Below are 16,545 nucleotides of genomic sequence, written 5' to 3' on the forward strand. Positions count from 1 at the left end.
TTTTGTATTCAACCAGACATGATTAGCAGTTATTTTAAGACTTAACTAAAGTTCTAAGAAAAAAGCCAAAATGAAACAAAGCCAAAACATCTGAAACTGAAAGGCATTCTTCGTAAGTAAAATGTTTTGTTGTAAAAAAGGTTTTCTCACAAGTTTTACATCCAGTTAAAGTCAAACACAACATCATTAGAGCATCTCTCCACAAGAAAAAGAGCATTCATAAACACTCATCTGAAAACACCACTGTAACACTTTAGGTCACATTAGAAAGATTGAGGAAGAAAAAAAAAATTAAAAGGAAGGGAGAATGGGGAAAAGATCAACAATATTCACAGTAAACTTGTCAATCACACCATGACAGTTATTAGAAAAGTTATAAAGGACAGCTATGTTTCCTTTCTCTCTCTCTCTAGATCTTCCACACAATATGTTAAAACTAACAAACAGAAATTGATTCACTTCAGATAGATTTAATCCTTCCATGCTTTTCTTTCCTTTGGTTACAATAGCCAGACAAAACTGTCACATACTTAAAGAAGGGCTGCGCTAAAAATCAGGAATTTACCCACATCTACATGCTTAAATAACCAATTACTGGATTTGTAAAACTGAATAACTGATATTAGTCTATCACAATAATGGACAAAGTTATATACAATTACAAAAAAGAAATCTTTGAGTTGTAGAATCAAGCTCATGACTGCAGATAAATCATTTCGTATTTTCTAGGGATTTCAACTGTGAGCTTTTTTGATCTCTTTTTCACACAGAAAGTCATGACTATTTCTTTAATGCATTTTAAGAACATGCTATCACCAGGAAAAGATCTTAACTGGTTCTTTCTACTGTCTAAGTTTTTTCCACAGTTTCTGTAAAATCACGTGCTTCCAATTCCCTGTGCAACTCAGATACGCTGTTTAAAAATGCAGTTATGAAAAAACAAAAACTTTGAAGGATCTTTGTAGAAATTATGTACTTAAACTTTATTAAGTATTACATTTCCTACAGAAATGTAATCATGGTTAAAGTATGAAAATAAAATATTTTAAAGTGCTAAGCAGAAAGTCAACTAAAAGTACATACAACTACAGAAAAGGGAAAAGTATACCTTGTGTTTTTGTGGCCTCCCTGATAATTTTCTGAAGCTCTTTCATTTCAGCATCAAATTCTTCATAGTTTATTTCCCTAGAATCAACCCGAGGAGCCTGGAAGAATGAAGGGTCAGTTCCAAGGTAGGAACATTGAAGATGCCCATTGTCACTCAGAGTGACTATAACACCCTTCAAGCCCCTGCATAAAAAAAAAAAAAAGTAAAGCTCATTAAGAAATTGTGAAGAATCACAGAAGCAATAACATTGAATTTATGCTGCTTCAAATGTTCCTTCTACACATATAATAGAACTTCCTGGTTTTAATGAGATTCTTTGACCAAAAGAAAACAACAATATTCATTCTTCAATTCAGATGCGTTTATTAATATTACTCCCACTTATTGCAATCACACCTAAGAACCAATCTGTGTTACATAGAGGACTAAAACATCACCCAAGTATCTCAGAATTCATATAATCAAGAAAGGTAAAGGAAAGGATCAGAACAAACAAGCTGAGCATACAGTACAGTTCTAAGCCTTTTTTATTCACAAATTGTTACTTAAGTTTTTCAAAGTATGGCTATTCAGGTTGGTACACAGGAAGAGGAATTAGCTAAATGGAACACAAAGTAAGGGAAGGGATGCATTAGAAGAAACCATGAACAGATGGAACGTGTTCACAGTGAAGACAGCAGTAGGACTTTGATGGCATCAGCAGCACCCCTAACCCATTCTTTGGCTGCTACTGTGCTGGCTTCAAACCATGGCTGGCTCTTCCCTGCAGTTATCTTTCTGAAAGGAAGCCACATGGATCCAGAAGATTCCCCTTACACTGCTCTGGGTCAATACAAATGAGTGTTTTATCAGCTACACCGTAGTCTCTTTTCTCCCAAGGGAATAGTACTTCATTGAATTTACTCCTACAAAAATCTCACTCATTTTGCTTATCTGATCATGTACCATGCAAATGCAAGATTTAGGAAAGCATTTAACAAATTATGAGACAACGGGGAGTACTGCCAACATTTTGCTTAACTTGAAGGTTATTCCTAAACAGAAGAGCAACTGAACAGTAAAGAAAGACTAGCATAGATGTTAACAGCAAAAGTTAGGAGAAAGATAACTTTCAGTTTATTTTTTAAAAAGCTTACTCTTAATTAACTTAAAATAAATAGAGTTTAATAAATGCAACTGTCATATAAAGCAAAGACAGATCAAATTTAATTCTTAGATATAAAACTTAATTTTGAAAAGAAAGCCCAATGCATTATCCCACTAATTAACCGTGTCAAACATTTCATTTATATAAGTGTTCAAGCTATAATTCACAAAGAATTAACAAAACTTCTCTCAACTGCCTCCTCTAGTACAATCCTCATTAAAAAACAGGTAGCTATATAAAAAACCCAGAATTCTCTCTGGTTTCCTATGTTGTCTTTTAGCACGGCTCCAGTACACACAGATAGGACACCTTGTTCCAAAATTTTCCATGGCAATAAGTAATTATGAAGGCAAACAGGTATCACAGATTAATTTTGATAACTGACAGTCCAATTGGACAGTTCAAAATGCCTTTTTTACAGAACGCTAAGGCCACAATCCCATTGTTGGTTTCAGAACTGCCATCAAATATTCTGGAAAAACTACGCTGTAACTGAGATCATCTGAACTCTGTACAGTTACATCGTAACTGCGTACAGAAATGAAGATCCCACTGAGCACTACAGAAATAAAGTAGTTGCTGCAGATAAGTTTGAGCTTTCTCTTTCTACAGAAAGTAATTTTTATTCAACGAATGAAATAGATCTCCTGGTTGAACTATGGAAACTGGTTGGTTTTTTTTTTTTTTTTGGACAACAGGTATCCCCAGTTAGTCCCTCGCTGCAGGTGGAACATGCAAATCTGAAGTGCCTTCTGGAACAGAACACACATAATAGGACTCAAAACACACTGTTCCCCCTGTGTATTATATAAGCTCAGGTTAAACAGAAACAGTCTTCTCTTTTGCGAATACTGTTCCTATTGCCACGGAAAGGCTTCCAGCTACCACCGCAATTTTTAACGTACATTAACATTCACTACAAAAACTAAGCAAACTGTAATAGAAAGCTGTCTTTGTGAGCACCATAAGGCTGAACATGCCAGACCTTCCCAACAAATACTTTAAGAAAGGAAAGTAGAAGACTTAGTACTGATTTTCAACTTACATATCCACACAGTACCTATGTTAGCAGGTACTACTATGAATGTAATGTGATGGTTAAAGTACGAAATCCTGTGAATGGGATGATGTATTGGGTTTGTGTGGCAAGGTTTTGGTAGTGGGGGGGCTACAGGGGTAGCTTCTGTGAGAAGCTGCTAGAAGCTTCCCCCATGTCCCATAAAGCCAATGCCAGCTGGCTCCAAGACAGACCCACCGCTGGCCAAAGCCAAGCCCATCAGCAACAGTCATAGTGCCTCTGTGATAACGTATTTAAGAAGGGGGGAAAAAACCCACACAACCACAGCCAAAGAGAGGAGCGAGAATGTATGAGAGGAACAATCTGCAGACACCAAGGTCAGTGAAGAAGGAAGGGGAGGAGGTGCTCCAGCACCAGAGCAGAGATTCCCCTGCAGCCCATGGTGAAGACCATGGTGAGGCAGGCTGTGCCCCTGCAGCCCATGGAGGCCCACGGTGGAGCAGATATCCACCTGCAGCCCGGGGAGGACCCCACGCCGGAGCAGGTGGATGCCCGAAAGAGGCTGTGACGCCATGGAAAGCCGGCACTGGAGCAGACTCCTGGCAGGACCTGTGGAGAGAGAGGAGCCCACGCTGGAGCAGGTTTGCTGGCAGAACTCATGACACTGCTCCTGAAGGACTGCACTCTGTGGAAGGGACCCACGCTGGAGCAGGGGAAGAGCATGAGGAGTCCTCCCCTGAGAAGGAAGGAGCAGCAGAGACAATTTGATGAAATGACCGCAACCCCCATTCCCTGTCCCCCTGTGCTGCTCAGGGGAAGGGCGCAGAGAAAATCAGGAGTGAAGTTGAGCCCAGGAAGAAGGGAGGGGTGGGGGAAGGTGTTCTAAGATTTAGTTTTTATTTCTCATTACCCTACCCTGATTTGACTGGCAATAAACTAAGCTAATTTCCCAGACAGTTGAGTCTGTTTTGACCATGACAGTAATTGGTAAATGATCTCCCTCTGTCCTTATCTCAACCCATGAGCCTTTCATTATATTTTTTCTCCCCTGTCCAGCTGAGGAGGGGAGTGAGAGAGCAGTTTTGGTGGGCACCTGCCATCCAGCCAGAGTAAACTCACCACAGTTGGCCTATTTGTGACATGTAAACTTGGGGTTTGCATCCATTATTTCTGACAAATTACAAACTCTCAATCCAAAGTGAGAGGAAATGGAACTAAGCATGAGTCCTGGTTTCTCTGGCCGCTTGAGTGTTTGTTGCCGACTATAGTTGGTTTTCTTGCTCAGGACTGGGTCTGTTGTTGGAATTACATGCAGACCTGCTCATCCTAGTTTTCTTAATGTCCGAAAAGCTCTGTACAACACACATCTGTACTACATTTACAGAATTCTGGATGGCACATGGAACAAATACATTGGGCTAACCCTGAGATCTGTATATGAACAATGCAGGGAGACAGATTATTCTGAATACTTGGACCCTAACAGAGTCTTGGTAAGGTATGCAAAAAACACCCAATATGTAGGACTTAATGCCTGCCAAGTGTTTGCAAGGAATTTTGCCATACTGGCCATGGGTGCAGAAAAGTCTTTAAAAAAGGGGTATTTTTGAAGCAGATGCTACCGTGCTACCAAATACACTGTCCCACACTTTGCTATTTAGTTACAGCAAATAATGAACTTGCTAAAAAAAAAAAAGGGGGGGGGGGAGGGGGGGAACGACAACAAGAGAGACTGCATCATGAGCTTGTTCCACAACTGGAGAAAGAAAAATGACACCTGAAAACAAGACAATTTCTAAAATTCTCCAGCAATGGCTTTGGACCATCTTAAAATTTCTTTCCTAAGGCTATGAATCTGTTAAGCTAAGAAGGAAAGATCCATGAGGACATCTGAATGTAAATCTAAAGGGCATGAAGAAATACAGCTACACTGTCAGCAATAAATCTTTGATGATATACTACTAAAGAATAATACATTCAAAAGTGGTTTGTAAATACAGTCCTTCCTATGTACCTTTAAGTAGGCAGTCATCTGCAGATAACCAGTCTATCAAACAAAACCAACTGAAATCAATGAGGCGATTTTCCTATATAAATTATGCTTTTTTTTAACTTCTGAGTTTATGTCAGCATTACAGAATGCACATTCAAAAACTCCATCTTAAAATAAGTTTATTCCAACCAACTTTTCTGTTAGTCATGACATCCTTTAAGTCTGCACTAGCTCTCAAAAGCACTGGTTTAAGAGAGCAGCATTACAAATTACACTTTTCTTTTGCTTCAGTTACTATTCTGCTGGGTCCTAAGAAGATTGTTCAACATTGAAACATATACAAATATAAAAAAGCCTTTTTCAGTAATCTTTCATTGTTAAAGCTGTCCATTAATTTGCACATCAATAGAAACAATTAGAAAAATATGGGTAACTAGTTATAACATATGATTCATAATATATTAATTTCTCTGTTGGAATGTTTGTCAGCCAGTCAAGATTGCTTTATTTTCTCAAGCTTTTGTAACAGTGGTTAAAGACAGCAGGGGGAGGGAGAGCATATTTAACAGTTTTATAGTAGTTTCCCCACAGCTACTGCACTCATACAATATCCCTGCAAATACCATTACTTCATTTGGCACATTTTGCACAGAATCTGGAATTTCAATTACTTGTCAAATTTCTTTTATTGTAAACTACTTTTTTTACTATATATCACACAATAGTCAAACTAATAGCAAATCTAAGGGGACACTTTAATGGTGAGGAACTCAAAGTATGAAACAAATTATTCTGGTATCTAAAATAACTTTCCAGTACAAAGCAACTCCTACACACATATGGTAGTAATTTGAAAAACTATCTTTTATTGGATTCTGGATAATAATGGCATATGCTTTTTGTAGGTCTCTTGCTAAACAAATTGCTCACAACATAATTCTTGAAGAAATTAAAATGCTTTGCGTGTTTCCAGTTATATAATGCCAAATTGATCACTCAAACAATTGACTTAGCAGTTGAATCTGCAATTCTGAGTTCTACTTGAATGACACAATCTAAGCCTTGGACAACTGTTATGACAAGGTCTGGTTATTGACACCATTTACAGCTTTAATTATTTATATTTATAATAGCACATAAAACTTCTACCTCAATTTCAGAAGTAGTCTTAATTGATATTACTCATACCAATCATTTTAGAAAACAAGATGCTCTGCAATACTACTTTCAGTGCCTTATTGATAATGTATTATTTATAAACTACTAAATTAGGAAACTAATTCTTGAATTGTGCTCAAGCATTTTGAATCCAATTCTCTCTTCATTGTATCATTCTCTGAAGTAATTATATGCAAAAGCATAGCTACAATAGCACTTTTTAGTTTAGTGCTTTTGAAAGTCCAAATTGTTCTAAGTTTCACTACCATTTCAATGTCATCTTAGCTGTAACTGTGTGAAGTATTTGATAAAATACTGAAGATCAGACTAGGAGTAATAAACTACAAGAATTTTCTAACATGAACTACTGGGAGTAAAAGTCAAAAGCCCGTCTTACTCTTACTAAACACACACTCCAAAATCAGACCTTCAGCTGAATATTTAAAGTATACCTGGTGCGACTCAGTGACAGCTACCACTGATTTTTAACTGGTTTGGGGTATCTGTGGAGCACCCCCAGGCTCCTTTGAAAACCCCTTCCTCATTTTAAAAAAAAAAAAAAAAAATCTTTGTTCAACTTTACATCAAAACTAATACTTGTATGTGTAAGACTTCCCCGTTCTGCTATTACACACGAAAACAGGTAATCTGTTTGCTCTCAGAAACTAAAATTCTTTTAAGGCTTTTTATATTATGTATTTAACATGCTTTGCACACTCTGCAGAGGGCATGCAAACATAATGTAATGTATAATATATACATACAATGTATAGTGTTCAATTATAATTGTTTAACAATATGTAATTACATTGAATATCATTAAGTGGTAAATAATTTCTGCTGTTGCTTTACAGAAAGCATTCTTCATCTTTCCCATTTGTGTGACAGTTTAGGATTGCTGATCTTAACAGAATACCAGACACAAATCTAGTGAAAAAAATTATCAAATACAGGTAAGATGAAGAGGAAAATGAAACATGATTTCATCTTGATAACCAGTAGAAAAAGCAGTTTAAAAGAAGAGAAGTTACGACTCGAACAACAGGTCAACACCTATCCCTTCTTATAAGCACTGAAATCCACTGAAAGTCAGAACTAAATAAAACCTGAATTTGGCCACGGTGTTACCATTTTGAATGCCTGAAGGATTCTCCAGCTTCCAGGTCTTATACAATACTTTCACTCTCTACTTGGGAGTGAAGACTTTTCACTAGCGCCTTTACATGGTGACACCACACAGCAAAACAGCAAACTCGTGCCTTACTGCACAACAAATTCAGACAAGTCTTTTGCTCGTATAGTTTTCTCTTTGAAAGAGACTCTTTGCCTAAAAGGCCAAATGCCATCCAACGACCAAATAGAAAGGAGCACCTTCCACAAACAACAAAAAGAAAAAAAGCAATGGAAATTCATTGGGTTTACTTTTACTGGCAAGTTAAAAACAAACACTACTCAGAAAAGTTTGGGTCAGGGGTCCTTTCTGCCAGGCTACTAGTGCCACCTGCAGGGCAGGACAACGAGGCTTGTGAGGGTAAGCCAAGCAGCACAGCTTTCACACAGGAGAACCCTAAAAGCTACCCTATGACATTAAATGAAGCAGGGTTGTTATTTTTTTTTTTTTAAACAGGGTTAGTATAATAGCTTAAGAGTTTAAAAGTAAGGGAATCTTAACAGGTTAAGATTTAACAATGCATGCAGAGGGACACACTTCCATGCAGGACATCCTCTTCTGATTCCTTCAGGCAGGGAACACACATGCTGGTACAGGCAGGCTAGACATGCCATCTAAGCTCATGCTACAAGTTACACATAAAAATAATTTTTATCTGAAGAATTAACCAACTCAGTTTCTTGGTTTTTAAAAATATAAAATCAGAACTATTTCAAAAGCAGTGAAGGTTTTATTAAAAATTAGCCAGCTACAAACTACAGATTTAAGTTAAAATCAGTATTTGTCACAAAGCAGAATAAAACCAGAATACTCAGATGACACATGCCTCAAGAAATATACGATCTTGCTCTAGGCAAAATAAATGTTAAACAGCTCTGAAGGATAATACATTCAAGGAAAAGTTCATAACTTCCACATTGCATTTCTTATTATCACAGTTCCACACTAAGACACTTAGTGGCATTATCCGAAATGAAAATGAATGTGAGCACTGATAAGAAAAAAAATGATTACTTTAAATAAGAGTGCAGCCTCTAAGTCAGAGCTAAAAATAATAAGAAACAAGAGAAATTACATTGTGATTTCATTTATGACAGTACCAGTGTTAGCAGTGAAAGGAATTAAGACCAACTGTGACACACCTAGAACATCTCCATGCTTCATTCCCTGTTAGAGCTACATCAAGAACTACGTATTTCTTCATTTGCACCTCCTTCACCTGAAGCCTAAAATCTGTTTCAGGGAAAGACTCCCTCACTGGAAGACAGGTACACAGCAGCTTCCCAAGGCTCAAAGGCTATACCAAAAGGTAGCAGCTACAGCATCGTGGATATAGCATCAGGGGGGCCTCAAAACCTTATCCTTCATCTACACCTTCTCTTCTCTCACTTCAAGATAGTGGTTGGAGTCCATTTCACTCCCGGCAAGCTAGAGAGGCCCCTAGCATAGCTGCTTCCAAAAATAAAGAGATGCAGGGTGCTATACCAATAAAATCTACACTCTAGTAAGTTTATTGTTTTACATAAAGCTTATTCTTAACTATTGGCTTCATACAAGCTAATATTAGACAATACAGGAGGAAAATTAGACTACCCATAGACTACAAAGAGGCTAACAAGAATAACCATGGTGTATTTACCACAGATTTATTCTGAAAGGATTGCATAATTACGTAATTTTAAATATTCAACTCAAATTATTTTCCATCTCTTTCTCCTCACAGTTTGACAATGACGGTCCTGCAAGCTTCAAAATTCACCAGCATTTTAGGCAGGAAAAACACTATTACTTTTAACAATACTTATCACTGCCCCTTCACCCTGCCTTGTAAAGACCAGAGCTGCTCTTTAAAAGCATCTCCGGCGCTCCACATTGCTAGCTGGATCTTGTCACCACAGCTTAACATTAATGTCTCACCTCCTGGTCCTCCTATGAAAAATCAACACCTTCAAAATCAACACCTTCAAAATCAACACCTTCAAAATCAACACCTTCAAAATCAACACCTTCAAAATCAACACCTTCAAAATCAACACCTTCAAAATCAACACCTTCAAAATCAACACCTTCAAAATCAACACCTTCAAAATCAACACCTTCAAAATCAACACCTTCAAAATCAACACCTTCAAAATCAACACCTTCAAAATCAACACCTTCAAAATCAACACCTTCAAAATCAACACCTTCAAAATCAACACCTTCAAAATCAACACCTTCAAAATCACACACCAACACTTTCAGACTGTTCATAACTGTTTTTCAAACAGGACATCCAGCACTTCCATGGGCAGAGCAAGTGTCACAATACATCCATAAACTCCAGCCTACTGCCTAATACCCAACTCCAAGACTGAGTTCAGAACCTGATACTGTTATATTCTACATTGTCGCAAGATGAACAGGCATACAGAAATTACAGGTTAGCAAAAAACCCCCATGCTATTTGTTTAAAAGCAAGTATTTTATTTTAAATACTAGAGGGGGAGTTACTTGCCTTCTTGTTCTTGAGCAGTTAGAATTTCCACTTTTAAGGCTTTCTCTAGAATCATGAAGGTAGGAATATTTTAAGTGTTATTCTAAAGAAAGTTGAAACCCTTACAAAACGATATGCCTATAAAAAGTAGGCTTTTTGAAAAAGCAAATAAGTAGCATGCAATAAAATTAGGAGAAGTGGCAATATGGGCATGTGCTTAATATCATACAATAAATACCATTTGAAACTAGCTTGCTAGAAAGCCCAGTCATGAACCACAGTATATGCTGGACATAGTATTTGGCACATCCATGCCTTCTGCATGATCAGAACCCTACTAAGGTAAAAGAAATACAATTACATTCATATTTTGTGGTTAAACTACACATATTAAAATTATTTCTTCAAAAGATCTTTAAACGGGGTAATATTTTGTACTGCCATCTCCTGACAATCCAGTGGCAATTTAGTGATGAAAACCAAATGCAATAATTTTTTTTCTTAAAAACATTTCTTTAAAATGCAATTATGTTTAAGTAGAAAGATTCTAGAATTCTCTGTATTTACCTTCTCAGATCAGGCAACATTCTTACAGAACACTCAAATAAAAATTTATATATACACACATATATATAACTGAACAGTTCATACCGTGCGTCATAACTGGCATTGCTTCTATTACAGTACTACTATACAGAAAAAGGAAAAATCTTTCAACAAACTATAAAGTTTGATTCCTGCAGTTTTCTTTCCATAAAACTGTGTAATAAGTGCTAAGTTTTGCTGGTTTTATATGTAAGTTTTGCCATTTTTATACGGTGATTCTTTAACAGTTGTGGTAGCTGTGATGATGTCAGTTATAAAGGAATAACAGATGGGCTGGAATGAAGAACAAAGTATTTCCAAGCATCTGGATAGGTAAAAAATTAAATGAGAGGGGTTTTATTTTGACTCCACCCACTATTACCCTATATGTGATTGCACTTTTACACCTTATATACTTAATTCAACTACAAAAATTCTTCATATTTTTTCCAGTTAAATTCAGTTCTTGTTGCCTTTCTACTGTTTGGAGACCCCAGCTACACAAAGTACATCCATCTAACCACCCAATGTACTATGATTCTGTGCCAGACAACAAGTTTTAATTTCAAGTTCATATTTGGACCAGGCCAATATTTTCTCACTTGCAAATTGATCCCAGATTTTAACATTCTTTTAAAAATATTGGAAGCTAAAACTTAGTAAAGCACATTTTCAAACAATGGCTATACACCAGAATTCTGAACTCCAATCTCTTGATTCATATACTTCATTTAAATTAAACTGATCTAGGCTACATATAAGTTCATATCTGGGAATTAATCCTGTGTCAAAATGAAGAATTTAAACACTAGCTTATATTCTCTTCTTTATGGAGACAGGTTGCTGAATCAGAGGCTTTATATATAAACTTATGCAGATAAAGTGCCGTGAAGTTACAAGCATGTTAACTATGTCAGGCTCAAGCTATTACTCATATACAGAAGACAAGTCTTGGTTCTATGAAGCCAGTGAACAACAGTCTTCAGGGACTTTATACCTCATTAGACAAGTAAGTATACAAATCACACATTTCTTACTAGTCATTCTAATATTATGAAATACTAACAAATCAGAAAATCCAGAAGGAGTATTGCATTAAGCATTTCTCTAGAAGACAAAAAAGGGATTCTCTCTATGGATGTATGCTCCAATAACTGTAAAACTCTTATTTGGTGTTGGTGTAAAGAGAGGATTGTTTTCAAATGCAATAAACACAATAAGTATCTCTTTCAGTATTGTGTTCCCCTTCAAAATACAAACTGATTAGCAACCCTGAAGCGCAGCAGCACATATGACTTGGCTTATGCTTAAAGTGCACTGGAGGTGGTGTACAGACAATCTCTATTGGTCAGAGTCACCAGAGCAACACTACTCAGCCTTGTAGTCAAGCTGCAGACGAATAGGAGAGACTGGACAGGAACAGAGTACTGGAATACACACTAAGCTACTAAACCATAAAAAACACCCAACCCTCCCTCACATATTCTTTTGAGCCTAGAGTTAAAGCATCAGGAATTTTTTTGCAGGCATTCATTGTTGCTCATATGGTCATCAAATGGCAAGGCCAACAATAACACTAACAGTTCAAATGTGGCACATCAGATTATGAAGCCAAAAAACCTTCCCACTTTGATCTGTAAGTACCCTTAAAAGGTCATCCCTGGTTATAAAGAATGAATGCCACATGCCTGTAGTAGTATATGACAAAACAGAAAATTCAGAAGACAGGTAGCAAGAAATCAGCACCTTCAAGCAAAAGAGGCTGGAAATTACTAGATTGCTAAACAACACTGTGCACATCACCTTACACTACTCATCTGATATGCATGTTACCCATGCTTTTATTAGAAAAGATTCAAGAAAAAAGGAAAGAGGCAGCTAGGAGTAAAATGACAACTCAGCACTTAGCAAGAGACTATTGCTTTAGTAAATTAGAAGTCACTGTCTCCAAAACAAACTTGCAAGTATTTAAAAATATTGTGAAATACTCTCTTGCAATGCACCTGTGTAACCATAACACAAGTGGGGATTTTCCAAGAGACAGGAAAGTGCAGTAGCCATAGCTATCAGCACCACGTGGGACAATACAAATATTCAAACACTAGTTAACATGATTACATAGAAAATTAATTTTCAGTACCTTCATTAGTCAAATAGTCTCTGCTTTATAATTTCTCCAAGGCGAAGGAGGACTTACACAAGAACAACATTAGAAATTTTAGACCTCCTGAATTACTTTGTCTTACAAGTAGTAAGAAAATTGGACACTATTATAGCACCTTAAGTCAATAACTTTGAAGTGATTCAGTAAGCTGCAGTATTTCCTGCATCTCAGCCTACACAATGCAACTTTGAATTTAATACTTTAAGTCTCTAATTCAGTAGAATCTATAATCAAATACATAACAGCATAAGTCAAAACATGAACACCAATAGCCTATGGGTAGGCTGGCTTTAATAGATGGCTGGTAAATACATTACTGTGTGATACAGTCTTAATGGGCTGGTGGTTCACAACACCAATGTTAGGAGCTCAGGCATAACCCCTATAGTCAAGCCTGCAGTGATCATACTTGGAGAAACAATAACAAAAAATTACCTAAGGAAATTTCAAATACCACAGTCAGTTGTAGTGCTAACAATTAGCAGAAAAAAAACCACTTTTTAATTGCAAACTAAGCAAAACAGAAGCAGTGCTGAAGACATGGAACCCTGCGATATTTTTATGGGATCATTCCTCTGTATAAACCTAGGCAGACTTGAAGTTCATAAAGAGTTGAAGTATGGATGAAGCATACTAAGTAGCCCTGCTTACCATTTTGAACATATAAAGTCTACTTTTATTTCCTGGCTTTTCAACAGTTACTTCAGTTTAAAAAAAAAAATTTTTCCCCATCTCAAATAATGAAAATCTATTTACTAGCTTAACTCAAGCTAAAAAGTTGGGTTGCAGAAATTTAATATTTTAAGAAACTCAGATATTCTTATTCTTTAAAGGTGATAAATTATAAATAATGATAATTGATATTTATCATTTGATCATATCATATATACATATCATTTGATATTTATATTTTTAATGATAAATTATATTTATCTGTCAAGTAAATGAAAGTGAAAGCAAATATTCTAGTAACTTTCACCAACTTGTCCACAGCTGTCAACCCCTCGTAATAAAAGGAACGTAACATTTTACAAGGCATACGCAGCATTTTGTGGGTTATTTGCTTCAAGAATCTTTCTTCCATGAAGAACAGTCCTTCTGCTCACAGGAAGTCAAGGAGTCCCCTTGACATTAAAACAATGTCATAAACAGTAACTACTATACATTAACAGAACCAGAATATAAACTTCTAACTAAATAAGGGACAGACTTCTATAACAATGATTAGAACTGAACTTCCAGTTCAGTGATCAGAGTTACATAGATCTGCAGGTAAAACCCAGAATAAGAGAAACTCTCAACATTTGCCTGTAGTTCAAGTTTCTGATCATAAGCTTTTACAGGAAATTTTCAATTTCCTGACAGAGAACACTCAGGTTTTAACAGAAGGCAAAAAAGTATAGTTCAACAGCTTAAAAATACATCACTCAGAGTACAGAAATACCTCACCAAAAATGCTGTAAGTAACCACTTATCTTTGATTCTGGTTTTCCCTGCGTGTTTCTGAAAACGTGATAGAAATCAAGCAGTTTATGCTGGAATTTAATGCCAAAGGTTGTAGTATGTTATCATTATTTATATAGTGGTATTGCAAGAAGGAAATACAGCATTTCATAGTATTGCAAGAGGAAAAAATCAATTCATAAAGAATAAGGAGGAGCACACACTAGAAACACAAGTTACTTGGCTAGAATTCTCCGAGGCACTTGAACAGACTATCAAGATTACAGGATAAAGTATATGACTGCCTTTGAGGCAATAAATACCCCTGCCCCAAGGGGATTTACATAAAATAGCTTCTAATCCAGCAAGCCAGAGCCACACATTAGAAGTAATAGACATTATGCCAATAAGAAAATACAGATGAACATACATGATCTGTAGAGACAACTGCTTTCAGAATGCTCCATTTACTTTGTAAGTATTATTGCAATAGAAGTGGAAAGGATGTGAAAGTAATTAACTGACATAAATCATATTTAAGGAACTTCAATCTCTCAGCAGTATAGAATTAACAACTCTATGCTTATTAAACTACTTAATATTTATGTTACAGTAGTGCCCAGAGGCCCCAGCTGAGACTGAGGCATCTCTTGAGTGGAGTATTAGAAAATCATTATCGCATTGGAGTCAAAGAATTCCCTTTCAAATTTTTTTTTTTTTTTAAAAAGAAAACATACTTTGTTTAAGCCAAATTACTACCTCTATAGGCTTTACTACAGTTTTTGCTGTCTAGCTCATCTTTATTTTTAACATCAGAACGAAGTAAAAGCATACTGCATACTTTTAAACAGAAAGCCAGATGAAGCATAGTTTGAAACATGTATGCCCTAGATTTCTCCCTGCCTTTCAGACCATTGGGTCTAGACACACAGACATTCCTTCATTTATCAGGACCTGTATAAAGAGGTTTGTATAACTAGACTGCTGTCTCTCCACCCTCTACAGAACAAAACCCCAGACTAAACCCTAGCATTAGTAAGTCTGTGGGAATTCTGAATCCAACTAGCAAAATTATCTGGGACAAATGAGTAGGCTCTCAAAATTGTCACTAAGATCAAACTACTGAGTGTTAAAGTTCACATGGAACAGGCAGAATCTGCATAAACATCTTACAGGCATTATTGAAACAGATGGTTCAGTAATGAGTTTCCAAGCAAATAATTGTATATACAAATATTAGTACAATCTGCTGTTGTAAAAATCAATGCCTTTTTCAAATTTTTTCTGACACAAATTTTTTTTTCCAAACTTCAAAAGCTGTACTGTCATATCCTGCATAATTAACTTCTGGTTTATACTAACTGGCCCACTGAGACTATTCGTTGTATTTTACTTGTAAGACCTGTTGGATGAAAGCCAGCACAACTCTCTCCAGAGAGTCTAAAAAATTTTAAAATTATAAATTATTAAAAAATCATTAGGTAACCATTAGTACCAAAACACAAACATCCCTTAGATTACTCTGCGTAAGTCAGTAAAGCTAGTTAGTCAGATGTTGCATTTTTATCTGTTATGAGATAAAACACATGACTTATGATCAAGTATTCAACAATTCAGTGTATGTTGGCACAGCAGCCAGAAGCCTGATGTGGATCAGAAATAATCTACCTGACAAGGACACTCCTACTGCATCCCATATGGTCACAGCCACTGGGCAGCCAGCACCTACCACAGCTCTGGTGGCACACAGTACAGGCGTAAGCTGGATTGTAAAAACACTAGCTGAACTTTTCTGTAGTTTGCATTATTTCAGTGACAGACTCAGCAGAAGTTATCAATGTGTTATAATTTCTCTACACTCGAACCCCCGTCCAACCAGTTTTTCCCTGACCTGTTTTATGTGTATTTGACAAAGAGTTTTGGTCTGTTGCAGTGCAATCCTGAGCAATTTAAATGGTTCCTTAATTTCCACAGTTTAACATTGGAGATTTTCAGTGAGATTCTGTATTGTCCTCTCTCAGGGAAGGATCTCACCAGATTGCAAAGCTTCACTTTTCATTCTTTTAAAGAAGAAACTACTCTACTGGAGGTACGGGACGCCATGTGCTACCTTTGCTCAAGAAAGCCAGATATCTAAAGCACAGTAGAGCAATTCTAGAATTAACAGTATGTCCATTAATGAAATGAGTATTTTACAGAACAAATAAAAAACACTTTGAATTTTCCTTTTACAATTCACCTTATTATCGCACAACTCAGAACTGTTTGTTAGGATCTACAAG

The 16,545-nt window shown here is 36.4% G+C and overlaps 1 protein-coding gene across 1 annotated transcript in view; it reads right to left on the reverse strand.

Annotated features, from left to right (window-relative positions):
- BBS9 (Bardet-Biedl syndrome 9) overlaps positions 1-16,545 on the reverse strand; it is a 315,124-nt gene that overhangs the window by 258,704 nt on the left and 39,875 nt on the right. The window contains exon 10 of the mRNA XM_075705014.1: positions 1,109-1,290. Coding sequence (XP_075561129.1) covers positions 1,109-1,290 — 182 coding nt within the window. The remainder of the gene's footprint in view (positions 1-1,108; positions 1,291-16,545) is intronic.

This window comes from Pelecanus crispus, chromosome 2 (assembly GCF_030463565.1).
Source record: "Pelecanus crispus isolate bPelCri1 chromosome 2, bPelCri1.pri, whole genome shotgun sequence".
Taxonomy (NCBI): Eukaryota; Metazoa; Chordata; class Aves; order Pelecaniformes; family Pelecanidae; genus Pelecanus; species Pelecanus crispus.